Source organism: Hyperoodon ampullatus (genome assembly GCF_949752795.1).
Source record: "Hyperoodon ampullatus genome assembly, chromosome: 1".
Lineage (NCBI taxonomy): Eukaryota > Metazoa > Chordata > Mammalia > Artiodactyla > Ziphiidae > Hyperoodon > Hyperoodon ampullatus.
In genome coordinates, this window is record NC_136914.1 from 198,460,838 (window position 1) to 198,477,015 (window position 16,178).

Consider the following 16,178-nt stretch of genomic DNA (forward strand, 5'->3'; position numbering starts at 1 on the left):
TCATATAACTACATGCCAGTAACCCCAAGTAAAAAGATATGAAAAGTTAAAGTAGCTTGCTCAAAGGCACATACTGCTTTAACTGAGGGAAAAGTATCAATAAACAACGTACCTGCTGGGATCTTTGCATGTTTGAAATTGCAGAGACCAATAAGGTAATACTATATATCTTAGACATCAGCCTGCCTCAAAAAAATAAAATCAGATAAATTATATTTAACCTAATAACTATTGTTTAACAGTCTTGCTTCAGGCTCTTTATTCCAGAAAACTGTCATTCCATTTGGAATGTATATAGACCTTTACAAGCTTACATACAAATAAGTCTGTCCGAGCAAATGTAAGCACCAATCACCTTGTCCTCTGACTTGCTTCTGTCCCTCCTCACTCATTCAGATCCTACACACCACCTCATACTTTTCTATAGAATAGACTTACGTAGTGTTGAAGCAAAGGGAAGCTAGGAACTTGGAGATAAGATGATTCTCCACGTGCCAGTTATCAATTTATTGCCTCTCACCCATCATTGCCTACTCTGCAAAAATGGAGCCAGAGACTTTTAAGTGTATTTCCTTTTCCAGCTGGCACAATGTTAAGCATTATGAATAAAGAACACTGCAGAGACAGTGTAGGAGGCAGGGCCTTTCCCTTTCCGGTTCCAGGCTGCTTGTCTAGGCAAGCTCCTGCAGCGTGCACAGCTTCTCCACTGATAAGACTCCGGTTTACAGCAGCCAGCAGCACCCACAAGCCAGTTGCTTCCTCCCAAGACACCTCCCTATTAACAGCTTTCCCCAGTGTCCTAAAGGGTGGATTTCTGGCAGGTTCCATAAGGTGAATTTCCAACAACTTCCACCACAGCAACTTCTCTGCCATTCTGTGAACCACAGCCATGCCTTCTCCAACAAGGTGGGATCTCTGCTCTAGGGTGCCTCTTCTTAGTACATTCTGTCTCAGCCCTATGGATAACAGTGGATTCTTTTCTTTTTTTCAGCTTTATCAAGCTATAATTGGCAGACAAAGTTATAAGATATTTAAAGTGTACAACATGGCGACTTGGTGTACATAGCTGATTCTGATTTCTCCCATTTGTATATTATTTAGAGATCTCTTTACTTCTTATTAGCCAATCCCTTGTTACTCCAATCCCCTGTTATAATCAATAATTCTTTTTACTAAACTTTCTTTGTTCAAATTACTGTATAGTTTCTGTGTCCTAGCTGAGCCCTGACTGATATAGCAGGTAAAAACTAGCAAAACATCAGCACAAAATAGATGGGCTCTGGCATTTCTAGAAACAACCCATTCTAAAAGATGGTTAATAAAATGTAATTAAAAGGGTTCACTCCAGGGCTTCCCTGGTGGCGCAGTGGTTGAGAGTCCGCCTGCCGATGCAGGGGACACGGGTTCGTGCCCTGGTCTGGGAAGATCCTACATGCCGCGGAGCAACGAAGCCCGTTGCACCACAACTACTGAGCCTGCACTCTAGAGCCTGTGAGCCACAACTACTGAAGCTCGTGCACCACAACTACTGAGCCCACGTGCCACAACTACTGAAGCCTGAGCACCTAGAGCCCGTGCTCCACAACAAGAGAAGCCACCGCAATCAGAAGCCCGTGCACCACAACGAAGAGTAGCCCCCGCTCGCCGCAACTAGAGAAAGCCCGTGCACAGCAATGAAGACCAATGCAGCCAAAAATAAAATTTAAAAAAAAGGAGAAAGCAATAATCTAATCAATCAGCTGTAATGTGTCTCTTTCAAGGATGAAATGGGAAAACCTGACATACATATCAGGTATATTCTTTTTTTATTGAAGTATACTTGATTTACAATGTTTCAGGTGTACAGCAAAGTGATTTAGCCATATATATACATATATATATATGTATATATACTCTTTTTCAGATTCTTTTCCATTATAGGTTATTAGAAGATATTGAAGATAGTTCCCTGTGCTATACAGTAGGTCCTTGTTGGTTATCTATTTTTTATATAGTAGTGTGTATCTGTTAATCCCAAACTCCTAATTTATCCCTCTCCCCCGTCCTTGCCTTTCCCCTTTGGTAACCATAAGTTTGTTTTCTATATCTATAAGTCTATTTCTGTTTTGTAAATAAGTTCATTTATATTCTTCATGCAAATTACCTAAATTGCCTTTACCGATTGGCTTGTAAGCCTGAATAGAGTCAGTCCCCAAACCCATCTAACGGATAAAATAGTTTCTGGACTTGCGATAACAAAAAAGACTGCCACTCTCTGAGGACTTCCACACAACCACCCAGCAACCTCCCTCTTTTGCACTGTTTAATCTCACAAACTCTACAGCTAAAGGTTAGAGGCAAAGAAAGGTAGGCCACTGACCAGTTTATACAGATTAACTTTAAAATTCTATTTTCTTTTTCCCCCCTCCTTCTACCAAGACTGGCCTTGTCTATAAATATAATGGTCAAACTCTCTAAGCCAGATAACTGATAAATGTAAAATAAAAAGATTCAGATTCAAGAAAGACCCCTGAAGAATCTATTCCTCATTACCTTTCATAGAATTTGACAGTACAAATAAAAAACTGGATTCAGGGAGTTCCCTGGTGGTCCAGTGGTTAGTTAGGACTTGACACTCTCACGGCCGTGGCGTCAGGTTCAATCCCTGGTCAAGGAACTAAGATCCTGCAAGCCTCCTGGGTCGGCCAAAAAACAAACAAACAAACAAACAAATTGGATTCAGACATTTAAACCATGTTTTCCGCTTGTAAAAGTGAGAACAGACAATTGTTCCTAAGATCAATAGGTTCCATCTACCACTTTTCACAAAGGACCACACTGCTGTCTTATTTATAAGAGAAAGAACAATATAACAAAAAAGACTTCAGGAAATCTATGGTGTAGGTAAATCAGCAGGATACAGGACACTTTCCCCATCTTCAGGCACCTTCCTTATCCTCCAAAAACATTTCCAAAATGGGATGTAAGTATCCCGAAGTCTGTTCCAAAGCTCCCTAAGTTCCACGGGCAGGCTGGGGCTCCAAAACTTAGACGCTGCTGGCATATTAACTGTCTCCAGCTTTCCACAAGTGCTATCACTTCCGCGGCTTGCTCTGCCTCTCTCCACCCCTATATGTTCCCGTTTGCTTTTTCTGGTTCACAGTGGGTTTCTTTTTTTCCAGTGAATATTGAGGTTAGAAAGTCTGTGACTCTTTGTTATCAATTTCCCCTCTTCATCTAATAATAGTTAGTACTTTCTTTTTACGTCGCTTTTCAACTCAAAAAGTACTGAGCTGTATTTCCCTACTGCCAATTGCGTGGGGAGGTGGCTATATTTCTTTTCCTGCTTTAGCTTTTTCTTTTTCTCTCTTTGGCCCTTAAGAGTCTCTATTATTTTTATACCACTACTGGTAGAGTGGACGCCTTCTATTTGTGGATTCTCCTTATTATTAGGTGCAGGCTTAAAATAATAATGAAGAAATAGAAATAGAAAGCTAGACAGTTCTGAACAGATGATCATATATTCTCCAACACGCGAATATGTGTTGATCTGTGCAAATCAGACAACTCTTTCCTCTTCTTTATGGAATACAAGGGGCCACACCACCAACAGAACATTAGAAAGGTTAATATCTGCAGAACATAAAATAATTTGCATGGCACTTATCACCACAAGGTAATATTTTATATCTTAAAAATGACAAAAACTATTATTCATTCATTATTGACCACCTAGACAAAGCTAACTGTTGGGAACACGTAATAAAAATATACGTGTCCCGTCCTAAAAAGCTTTAGAAAACTCAACTTCTCTTTTACAATATGAACAGTTTCAGGTTCAGATAAGATTCTGGGAATATCTACTGATCATGTAACTATACTATAGCCCCAAATTTAAATTCAAACAGCAACATCCTTTAAAGAAATTCAAACAGTTCCCACTACAGAAAGGTATTTTGTCTTCAGATTTTTATCACAATTCAAGATTTTAGAGCAGGCTGAAGGATGATCTAATCAAATTTATCAACCCCCTCTATGGTTTTTGGGCAAAAAAAACGATCAACCATTTATAGGCAGCTCCAAGAGGGAAAACCTCTTCCCTATAAAATAGTAAATAACACATTCACCCACTCCCATCTCTGCTAAGGAGGGATTCCAGTGCCCACTCACAAACCCAGCTTTCCAAGATTTGGAATCTCCTATTCAGTATAAACAGCACCAACAGACACAAAGCCAAAGCACCAGGGCAATGTAAATAAGCTCACTCTACTAATACACATTTACTCAATTAAGACAACTGAGGTCTCAAAGCTGGGGTAAGACCACCTGGAAATTCTTTCTAGGAAAAGCTAAATTTCAGTGTGCCTGCTTAGGAGAAAACACTCTAAAAATAAAGTAATGATTTCCTAAACTGCAGATCCCTCTGATCTGGTCTTTAGTTCTACTAGGAGAAAGAAAACCTATTACGTATGGAGTGGTTATTATCTACTAGGCTCAACGCTAAGAGCTTTAAAAGGATTGTCTGATTTAATTCTGACATTCTCTGGAATAGACATCATTATGTCCATTTACAGATGAAGAAACTGAAGATGAGAGAAGTTTAAAAATTGGCCCTTGCCGAGGAGCGGCTGGGCCCGTGAGCCATGGCTGCTGAGCCTGCGGGTCCGGAGCCTGTGCTCCGCAATGGGAGAGGCCACAACAGTGAGAGGCCCGCATACCGCAAAAAAAATTGGCCCAAGTATTTTATTCTCTTTGGTGCTACTGTAAATATGATTCTTTTTCTAATATCCTTTACAGATAGTTCATTCTATCTGTATAGAAACACAACTGATTTTTGTAGGTTGATTTTGTATCCTGAAACTTAAACTTGTTTATTTCTAACAGTTTTTTTGTTAGTGTCTTAAGGGTTTTCTATATATAAAATCATGTTGGGACTTCCGTGGTGGTCCAGTGGTTAAGAATCGGCCTTCCAATGCAGGGGACGCGGGTTCAATCCCTGATTGGGGAACTAAGATCCCACATGCTACGGGGCAACTAAGCCCGCGTGCCGCAACTACTGAGCCCGTGCGCCACACCTAGAGCGCCCACACGCCGCAATAAAAACAAGAACAAAAGACAAATGTTGGTGAGGATGGGGAGAAATTGGAACATTTGTACACTGTTGGTAGGAAAGCAAAATAGGGCAGTGGTATAGCAAATAGTATGGAGGTTCCTCAAAAAAATTAAAACTAGAACTACCATATGATCCAGCAATCTCACTTCTGTGTATTTATCCAAAATCGCTGAAATCAAGATCTCAAAGAATTATTAGCACTCTCACGTTCACTGAGGCATGATTAACAACAGCCAAGATGTGGAAACAACCTAAATGTCCACGAACATACGAACAGACAAGCAAAATGTAGTATACACATAGAATGGAATATTACTCGCCTTTAAAAAAGAAAATTCTGCAATATGTGACAACATGGATGAACCTTGAGGACATTATGCTAACTGAAATAAGACAGTTGCAGAAAGACAACTGATTCCACTTATATGAGGTATTCACTTACATAAGGTATCTAAAATAATCAAATTCAAAGAACTAAAGAGTGGAATGGGGGTTGCCAGCAGCTGGAAGAGGAGGAATGGGGAGTTACTAATTAACAGGCATAAAGTTCCAGTTAAGCAAAATGAACAAGCTCTTGAGATCTGCTGTACAACACTGTACCTATAGTCAACAGTACTTATTGTACTCTTAAAATTGTACCAACAGGGTAGATCTCATGTTAAGTGTTTTTATTACAATAAAATTTTTTAAATGTTTAACTGGCCCAAGGACTCAAACCCATTTCCAACGGACACTCAAATCTGTCCTCCGACTTAACTACATAAACTGCCTCGGAAGAGATTAAAAAGTACTGACTGACGCGTTCTCTCTCTGCGCTGTTAGACGTTAGGAAATTCGCTTAACAGCTCTGGGCTTGAGTCTCCTCACCATCAAGATGAGTCTCAGCGCAAAGGCAGGCAGCGCTGCCACCACCAACTGGTCGGTTTGCAGCCAACGCCGCTGGTAGTCCCCAACGGGCATCAGCAGGACCAAGCGGGGGCCCAGCTGGAGCCCAGCGCGGCGGCCGGAACACCGCGCCTCAGCTCCCGCAGGCGCGAAGATGAGAAACGCCGCGGGAGAAAGGAACAAAGCCCGGCCCCGTTGGGTCACCGTGACCCGAGAGAAGGGCATCAGTACGACCAGCCCACGGCCTCGTTTCCAAGGCAGCTGGACCAAAGAGCTCGTCTCACCTCCGGTCAGATTCGCCAGCTGGCACCTCCCCTTCACTCTGTGCCTCAGTCGCCATCTTAGTCAGTAAACTTCTTTCACCACCCCCAACCCCGACCCCGCCCCGCTGCCTTTGGATTGGCTAAGGTGTTTCCCCCTCTTTTACACGATTGGATGATTTGACCGGCCCTCCTCAACCTAAACAGCTTCATGATATTATAGGTCTATTCAAATAACTAACCGTCCTTGGTCGCCCCCGGTCTTGGCGGAAAAGAAAGGAGGGGGGAACCCAGCCCCGAGGCCTGCCGGGAGTTGTAGTTTCTCATTTTGATTAACCCTTCGAATTCCACCGACTTTTAGGTTCAAGTCAGAAATACCAAGCCAATGCTCAAATTTGTCCTGATGTATAAAACTCAGAATTACAGATCTGTTGAACTTCAAAGTGACTTTAAAAGTCACTCTCGGGGCTTCCCTGGTGGCGCAGTGGTTGAGAGTCCGCCTGCCGATGCAGGGGACACGGGTTCGAGCCCCAGTCTGGGAAGATCCCACATGCTGCGGAGCGGCTGGGCCCGTGAGCCATGGCCGTTGAGCCTGTGCGTCCGGAGCCTGTGCTCCGCAACGGGAGAGGCCACAACAGTGAGAGGCCCGCGTACCACAAAAAAAAAAAAAAAAAAAAAAAAAGTCACTCTCGGGCTTCCCTGGTGGCGCAGTGGTTGAGAGTCCGCCTGCCGATGCAGGGGACACGGGTTCGTGCCCCGGTCTGGGAAGATCCCACATGCCGCGGAGCGGCTGGGCCTGTGACCCATGGCCGCTGAGCCTGCGCGTCCGGAGCCTGTGCTCCACAATGGGAGAGGCCACAACAGTGAGAGGCCCGCATACCGCAAAAAAAAAAAAAAAAAAAAAAGTAAAAAAAAAAGAGTCACTCTCTAAAATGCAAGATTCATTTTCTGTCCTGATACAGATTGATATACCCAGAATTGTAGGTACAGAGTAGGAGCCAAGAAGTACCTATTAAATTTAGTTCACAGCCTGCTTTCTTTAGACAGCATACCGGGGGCATCACTTCTTCATTCCACCTGCTCCCTTCCAGCTTCCCAAAGAACCCACAGAGTTTGCCTCTCTGATCTGAATCATGGAGATAAAACCTGCATAATTTTGTCCCTGGCTGAGCTTTAATCCTCAGTGGGAGAAATAACCATAATTATGCTTGCCCTCCCTGCCTCATGGGCTTCTGATGAGGATTAACTGAGGCAACAGATGTGAGAACATTGTAAACTTAAAGCATTAATTTTTTCTCTGTATTATTTTTCTCTGCTGGATTTTTCTAGGAATATTTTTCTTGTTGCTCCTTCTGACATCCTTTCACCTGAAGATCTCCCAGCACTCTCCTTCTCTTTCACTAAGCTCTACCCACATATATTTCAGTTTCTCAAGAGCCTTTGCTCTGTTGTTTTTCTGGCTGGCCTGCTTTATTACATTTCACATCTCAGTTTAAAAGTCACTGGTTCAGGGAATTCCCTGGTGGTCCTGTGGTTAGGACTCTGCACATCCACTGCCGGGGCCTGAGTTTGATCCTTGGTCGGGGATCTAAGATCCCGAGAGCCGTGTGGTGTGGCAAAAAATAATAATAATAAATCAAAAAATAAATAAAAGTCACTAGTTCAGATGCCTTCCATGCCCCACCCCGAATAAATCAGTTCCCCTACTAAACTTTCACATAGCACTTGTACTCTTCCTTCATTGTTCTTATCACAACTTATATAGTTTGTGTGACCATTTGCTTCACGGGAGTGTTCCCAACTAGACTTCCTGCCACATGTGGGTGGAGGCTACATCTATTTTGCTCCCTGTGGCATGTGGCACATAGTGGCCTTCAAAAAATATTTTTTCAGCAAATGGACAAGTAAATCCTCAGGCTCTATTATCCAAATCAAAAATTGAATCAAGTATTCTAATAGATTATTTCAACTGGTGAATTTATAAGTTTGGTAAAAGTGTCTAAATAAAATTGCATTTAGTTTTATGTTTAATAAATTGTCCTTATTGTACAAATGCATGAAAAGAAATGCAAAATTCAACAAATACATATCAGTGAAATTTTTCACTGAACCCCAGACAGCCTTGGAAAATCCAGGTTGCATAACTGCTGTATATACAAAGCAGGGAACCCAAGGCTCAAATTCTGCCCTTTCCCTGAAGTGTGAACAGGTTTCCCTCCCCCTCGCCGGCCCCATGACACCCAGGACATCAATTAATTGACTGAGTGAATTAAACTGATGCTTTCACACAGAAGAAATGTTCAAAACTTTAAAATATTACCACTACAACTAGGAAGAACACCATATTTCTGGTTCATCTGTTTTGACGACATTTTTTACACAAAGTCCTTCATGTTTGGGGAACTACAGCACAGTAGTTAAGAGCATGGGCTCTGGAGTTAGTGAGCCTAGACTCAAATCTGGCTCCATCACTTCTAGCTGTGTGACCCCAGACAAGTCACTTAACTTTCTGATTCTATCTCCTTTTCTGTAAAGTGAGGACAATGATAATTCTCAAAGGGGTATTGTGAAGATTAAATGAGATAATCTCTGAGGAGCTGCTTCACAGCAGTGTCTGGCACACACTAAGTCTAGATAAATGTTCAAGGTGAGATGATGAATATTAAGAATGCTAAATCCCACGGGAATTCCCTGGTGGTCCAGTGGTTAGGATTCCGAGCTTACAGTTCAGGGGGCACGGGTTCGATCCCTGGTCAGGGAACTAAGATCCTGCATGCTCCGCAGTGAGCCCCCCCGCCCAAAAAAAGAAGAATGCCAAACTCCCTTCTCAGATAACACTTCTATCTCCATTGCTGTGTGATAAGGACCATACATTACACTTGAGGTTACAGTTTAATCGGTTAACCTGGAGAGGGGAGTGTCCCTCCTCAAAACCAGCTGTCCTGCTGTGACTTCTGATTACAAGAAAGTATCACTGCTGAGTGCTCTAAAAGTACTCCCCAGCCGACAAGCCTGCACACCCTGTTTCTGCGAGGATGTCACGGCTCCCCCGAGATCATCTTCCTTACCCGGTCTAGTTATTGATTGTTAGAGCGACGATAAGCACAGCTGTACAGCAGGCATTCTTGAAAGTTCAGAAAGTCCTCTTGTTTCCAACAGCCTGGCTGAACAAAAGGTCACAGAAAAGTGGCCCCAGCCCTCAAGGAGTTTACAGTGGACTCAGGGAGACAAAATGGCCACACGTAAGTCACGTGCAACAAAAGACAGCTTAGAATTATGAAAGACTAAATACCAAAGTAGAGAACGGACTCGCAAGAATTCAGAAGTGTGGAGAAGGGAAGAAGGCCAGGGCTCTAAAGGATGGTTGAAGAGCAGAGGCATGGACGTGAGTCTGCCACAAATGTGACTGCAAATCCATCTACGTACCCCAACAGACCTGGAGCTTTGGGCAGATGTGGTATTCGAATCTTCTTTGTGTTTCCAGGCCCTGGCCTCAGGGGCGGTGGGGGGGAAGGAGGAGGAAATATAGGAGGGAAGCAAAAGAAGGAACAAGATGGAAGAGAAAGAAAAGAAGGATCTGCCCATGACCCCAGCCCCAGCATCATCCTCTCCCCTCCCCACCTCTAACCCCACCCTCCAACAATGCAAGTGACTTGGAGTCCCCAGATGCATCTGTTTTCCACTTTTGTTCTTGCTGTTCCCTCGGCTTGAATTAAAGCGGGACATTTTGATGCCCACACCAAAATATAAAAATATCATGTGTACAATAAGCATTTCTGAGCCTTACATCAGTAACGAGCCTAGATAGGGATAGGGTGAGGGTGCTTATTGAACATTAAAAAAAGAAAAAAGTCTAAAAAATGTAATGATTTGTTCTCTTGTCAAAAAGGCCAACAGTCCCACCAAAATATCATGTACTCACCTGTAATATCCCTTTCTTTCTTTCCCCCTTTCCTTTGCCAGAAAACTTGTATTTGTTATGATAGAGTCTTTGGAATCATTATTTTAATGTCTTTTTCATCATCTGTTAATATTTAGCTCTTTTCTTTTTATATTGTTTAATCACACAAGTAATACATGAAGATATTTTCCTTGTAAAAAAAAAATCACATAATAGAGGTAGGGCTTCCCTGGTGGTGCAGTGGTTGAGAGTCCGCCTGCTGATGCAGGGGACGCGGGTTCGTGCCCCGGTCCGGGACGATCCCATGTGCCGCAGAGCAGCTGGGCCCGTGGGCCATGGCAGCTGAGCCTGTGCGTCCGGAGCCTGTGTGTCCGGAGCCTGTGTGCCCGGAGTCTGTGCTCCGCAATGGGAGAGGCCACGGCAGTGAGAAGCCCACATACCACAAAAAAATTATAATAATAATAATAATACAGGTAAAATCTCCTTTGTTGACCTCTCCCCACATTCTAGTCCCTCCTCTAAGAAACCACTATTTTCTGTTTGTGTCTGTTCAGATGTTTTTCTACACAATACATTTATTCAACAAATATCTATTGAATGCCTACTACGTGCCAGGCACTGTTCTAGGCCTGGAGACACAGGCATAACAAAACGTCGCTCTCTCATGGTGTCTCATTCTAACAGTAATACATACATACATAGAGAAATACATAATTTTAATTTTTAGATAAATGGTGAAATGCTGTACATATTATCCTTATACATGCATCTTAGAGATTTTTCCGTGTCGTACACCTAAAGCCGCCATTACTCTTCCTTTTTTCTTTTTTTGGCCACGCTGCCCGGCTTGTGGGATCCTAGTTTCCTGACCAGGGAGAGTCCTAACCACTGGACCACAGAGAATTCCCTGCCCTTACTCTTTTGAACTGCTGTGTAGTATTCCACATTATAGATGTTCCCTGGTTTATTTTAACCATCCCCTCCAGGTGTACATTTAGATTTATGTCAATCTGGGTGGCAAGCCCTGGAAACTGACTTTGGCTACCATAACAGAAACTGGATTTGTTGGAAGGATACTAGGTTGAAGAGCTGGCAGGAAGGAAGGAGGCTAGGGAGCTGGAAACCCAGCCAAGGTCAGTCCATTCAGTGCCACTTGACTCTAAGCACAGTCACCTCTCTGCTGATTTCCCACCTGTTCGTGGGTCCCCACGTCACCCCCTGGAGAGGCAAAGTCATCAGGGAGAACATCTGATTGACTTGGCCTAGGTCGCTTGCCTCTTCCCTTCTGCCTGGGGGAAGGTCTGTCTCCCAACAAAGCTCTCCCAGTGGGGAATTACCTACAAAAATGGGAAAAAATTAAAGGACAAATGTGTGCTACAAATCATTCCCAATTTTTTACTTCCTGGGGCATCTGATTATTCTGGGCTGGGGCAGAGCTTAACCCTTCATTCTCCTTCAGACACACTAAAGACTAACATCTACATTATTCCACATGTTGATAAAAGGAAACTGTCCAGCTCTGCTACAGAATCCTCTTCAAGATTGGCCACAGGGCCGGAGAGCGGTGGAGGGAACTCAATGAGGTGAAGGAAAGAGGAACCAGTTCTGTGCAGCTAAAAATGACCGAGTTCGGGGCTGGAACCTCAGAGTAAAAGTTCTGGGGGTCATTTTCCCCAGCCAGGACAACAAGCTGGGAAACAGCCAGGTCAGTGGCAAGAGGCTGGCAGAGAGGAGGACTGGAAGCATGTGCAGCCCCGGGGCATTTCTGATTGGGGGTCGCCATCTGTCAGGCACTGGGCTCAGCGCTGGGGCTACAGAGTTGAATGAGCCATGAATCCTACCTTCCAAAAGCTCAGACTGTAGTTGGAGGGCAAGCGGGCCAGGCTCTCTGGGCCACAGCAGAGGCAGGGACCAAATTCTCTGAAAGCCTGAAGCTGCCTGGCCTGACGTGGGGCGGGGTCTGAGGGAGGCGGCAGTGGTCTTGAGTCTTGCAGGGTGAGTTGGAAGACCCGCAAACCGACCAAATTGTTTTGAATTGGAATCTCTCTGGTGCTGTAATCAAAAACCCCAAACCTCAGGTGAGGAGGCCCCATGTGCTGATGGTAAGTTTCAAAGCAGTAACATATATGTGACGTTCAGGAATGGGCCAGTACATTATGAACTCTCCGTGCTGGGTGTTATCTCCACTGTCATGTGAGCTGAAGCCTGGAGGGATCCTTTTTTCCTGCCACTCTAACACATTCTTGTGGCAGCTGTTTCGGTATAGAGAGAAATTTTGCACATAAAGTTTCTATAGCAACTAAGAAGGGTGAAGGTCAGCAAAGGCCCAATGGCTTCCCCACCTCTCTGTCCTGTAGACAGAAGCCTTCAGAGGCAGCTTCAAAGTGTCCCCCAATCAAAATCAGAAAGTAAAGGAAATTGTCCTTTAGCCCCCTTAGGCCTCTGCAGTCATCCTCAACCATAGGATCCATCTTCTTTCAAGGATGTAGGAAGAGAGGGCTGCCTTGCTCATTCATTCACACTTCAGTGTGAATTAAACCCAAAGGTACCTCTTCTGGAACATGCAAATTTAAAGGACCACTTTAATTGTGAAATAAAAAGCTTGTCACCCAGTTAAAATAATTTACACAATCATGTGGATTAGGAAACCTGAAAACCTTCTTGGGAGGATTCAATAACCGTGTCTCAGATTACCGTTTTATATTTGCTGCATTCCTAGATTTGTTTATATGATTGATTCGTTTTGGCTTCTCCCACTAGACTGTACGTTCTGTGGGTTAAGGAGTGTATTTGATTTTGCTCACTCAACTATTTATTCAATGAATAGAGGAACAAGTGAATCAAATAAATCAAAGAAGTAATAAGTGAAATAGTGAGGTCACTCGGGTCTTAAAACTACATCCCACCACTACTGGACATAAGTTTTTGTTTCAATGCATCCAGCATCACTTTAGGGGTCCTCTGCTCTTCTATCCTCTGTGCGTTTTGTGTGGCATTGATGCCACCTCTGGCTAAAGGAGTGGGCAAAATAACTCTGGCCAATCCGAGGACTCTGGATTTTACAGTCTAGACCAACCCAAGTAAATACGGAAAGGAAGTATGCAGTAAGAGCCCCACTGGGGGAACTGAATGGGGTGGGAGGGCAGAGGGCAGGAGGAACCATTGCCTGTTGGAGGAGTTTTCTGGCTGGACTGAGTAAGATTTAGATGGGTAGAAATTTGGGGGGATGACATTCTCTGCAAAAAGAACAGGACTAAGCATGGGGAGACAGGAACATTTTAGATGCATTTGGAAGCTGGCAAGGGCCCAGTGTGACAAGAGCAAAGGGCTTCTGTAGGGTCAAGATAAGGTTGGATGAGTGGACCAGGGCCAGGCCTCTGAGTTCTGGATACCATGTTAAGAAGCTGAGGGTTTTACTCAGGAGGTAATGTGGACCTATTCAGAGTGGGGGTGGTGAGTAACCTGAGCAGGGCTGGGCATTAGGAAGTTGATCTGCCAGAAGAGTGGATTAAAGGGAAAGAAGCTAGGGCCCAGACACAAGTTGCATGAGCCCAGTCAAGGAAACATGAAGAGCATGGGCAACGGGACCAGAAATAAGGCATGAAAACTGGCAGGGGCACTGGAGGAAAGAAACAGACCTTGGGGAACAAGAACCAGGCAGAGTTAAAAGCAGATTGCAGAACCTGGGTAACAGCACCTGGGTAGTGGTTTGAGAAGGTCAGGCTTTGGCATCAACCAAAACTGAGTTTGAATCCTTGTTCTGGCTCTGGTAGTTTGTGTGACCTTGCACAAGTTTTCTTAACTCTGGGACTAGGTTTTCTTATCAATGAAAAAGGATAATACTAAACTCAGAGGTTATTGGAAGATTAAAGAAAATAATATCTGTAAAGTGCTTTTCTGTATAGCTAATGGATACAAAGTTTCTTTGGGGGGTGATGTAAATGTTCTAAAATTAGATTATGGTGATGGTTGCATAACTCTGTTAAATATACTAAAAAACATTGAATTGTACATTTTAAATGTGTGAAATTTATGGTAAATTATATCTCAATAAAACTGTTAAAAAATTAATCAATATATGGTAGTTACTGTTATTATCTGCTTCATTTCCTGATCTGAGTACTTCCCATAGGCCTTGCCTGACCGGCATTGCCCTCCAAATCACCTTTGATGATTTTCTGATTATATTAGCATTGTCTTTTAAAAGTTCCTGGTTGACTTAAACAAAACAGAATGTTGGGCTTCCCTGGTGGCGCAGTGGCTGGGAATCCGCCTGCCAATGCAGGAGACACGGGTTTGAGCCCTGGTCCGGGAAGATCCCACATGCTGCAGAGCAACTAAGCACCTGCGCCACAACTACTCAGCCCGCACTCTAGAGCCTGTGAGCTACAGCTGCTGAGCTCGCGTACCACAACTACTGAAGCCCATGTGCCTAGAGCCCGTGCTCCGCAACAAGAGAGGCCACCGCAATGAGAAGCCCGTGCACCTCAATGAAGAGTAGCCCCCACTCGCCGCAACTGGAGAAAGCTCGTGCACAGCAACGAAGACCCAACACAGCCAAAAATAAGTAAATTAAGTAAATAATTTTTTTTTAAAAAGATAGAATGTTATTTCTTTCTCACATAGAAGAGATCTGGAGGCAGGAAGTCTAGGACTGTATTTGTGTCTTCAGACCTCGTTTGAGATTCCTTCAAATTCACTGCTCTTTCTTAGTTCAATATGGCTGCTAGACCTCTAAACATCACATCCACATTCCAGGAGACAAGATGAAAGAAAAAGAGAGGCACTTGGCCCCCTTCCTAATAGCGAGATTTACCAAAAATACCATACACTTCTCACTTACACCTCACTGGCCAGAACTTAATCACATGGCCCCATCTAGCTGTAGGAGAAGCCAGAAAATGTGGTCTATGGCTCTGGTGCTGCTACAACTTGGTGTTGAAGGGAAGGATAGTAACTGGGAGGCAAACTGCAGCCTCTGTTATAACTACTATTTAACAAAGGCAGAATATAGAAAATATATATGTAAATGCATAAAATATATTTGAAAAGAATATACAACAAATGTTAGTATAGTTTGCCTCCAGGAAGGGAAACTGGGTGGCTGAGGACAGGAATCGGGGGAGGGCTTTCTTTCACTGTACTCATTTTGACCTTTAGAATTTTGAACCACGTGGCTGTATTATCTATTCAAATAAATAAAACTAAAGTCTTTTTTAAAAATTCTGAATTATACTACCTGACCATGTGTCTCCTGATTTCCGATTCTGTTGACACCCAGGCATCCAGACAGACACAAAGCCTCTGCAGATCCAAGACTGCCTTCCCTTGACACCTATAGCCAATCACTCTGTAAGTTCGAGCATCTACTTTTCCATCCTCACTGCCATGGTTTGGCCAAGGCAGTACAATCTTTTCTACAGTCCCAGAAATAAGAGCGTTAACTGCATCAGCCTATGTAGGATCATCCTAATAGTCCCTGTAGAAATGTGTTCCTGACATGGCCATTTTTTTTACACATGATCAACATACAATGAGTGGGGGCAGGGTACTTCCCTGGTGGTGCAGTGGATGAGACTCCGCACTCCCAATACATGGGGCCCAGGTTCGATCCCTGGTCAGGGAACTAGATCTCACATGCATGCCGCAACTAAGAGTTCACATGCCATAATTAAGGAGCCTGTCTGCCGCAACTAAGGATCCTGTGAGCTGCAACTAAAAAGGGCCTGCCTGCCACAACTAAGACTCAGCACAACCAGATTAAAAAACAAAAACAAAAATGTACAATAATGAGGGGGATTTCCCTGGTGGCGCAGTGGATAAGATTCCACACTCCCAATGCATGAGGCCCAGGTTCTATCCCTGGTCAGGGAACTAGATCCCACATGCATGCTGCAACTAAGAGTTCGCATGCCACAACTAAGGAGCCCTGGAGCCGCAACTAAGGAGCCTGTCTGCCACAACTAAGACCCGGTGCAACCAAATAAATAAATAAATATTTAAAAAAATATATAATGAGGGTGTAGTGGCCCCTTGTCTT

At 43.7% G+C, this 16,178-nt stretch overlaps 1 protein-coding gene across 1 annotated transcript in view; it reads right to left on the bottom strand.

The window, feature by feature from the left end:
* Positions 1-6,317, bottom strand: part of ARHGAP19 (Rho GTPase activating protein 19) — a gene marked incomplete at its 5' end in the record, with an annotated part of 50,459 nt that extends 44,142 nt beyond the window's left edge. The window contains one exon of the mRNA XM_079718113.1: positions 6,262-6,317. Within this exon, the coding sequence (XP_079574239.1) occupies positions 6,262-6,317 (56 nt within the window). The remainder of the gene's footprint in view (positions 1-6,261) is intronic.
* Positions 6,318-16,178: the final 9,861 nt, after the last annotated feature.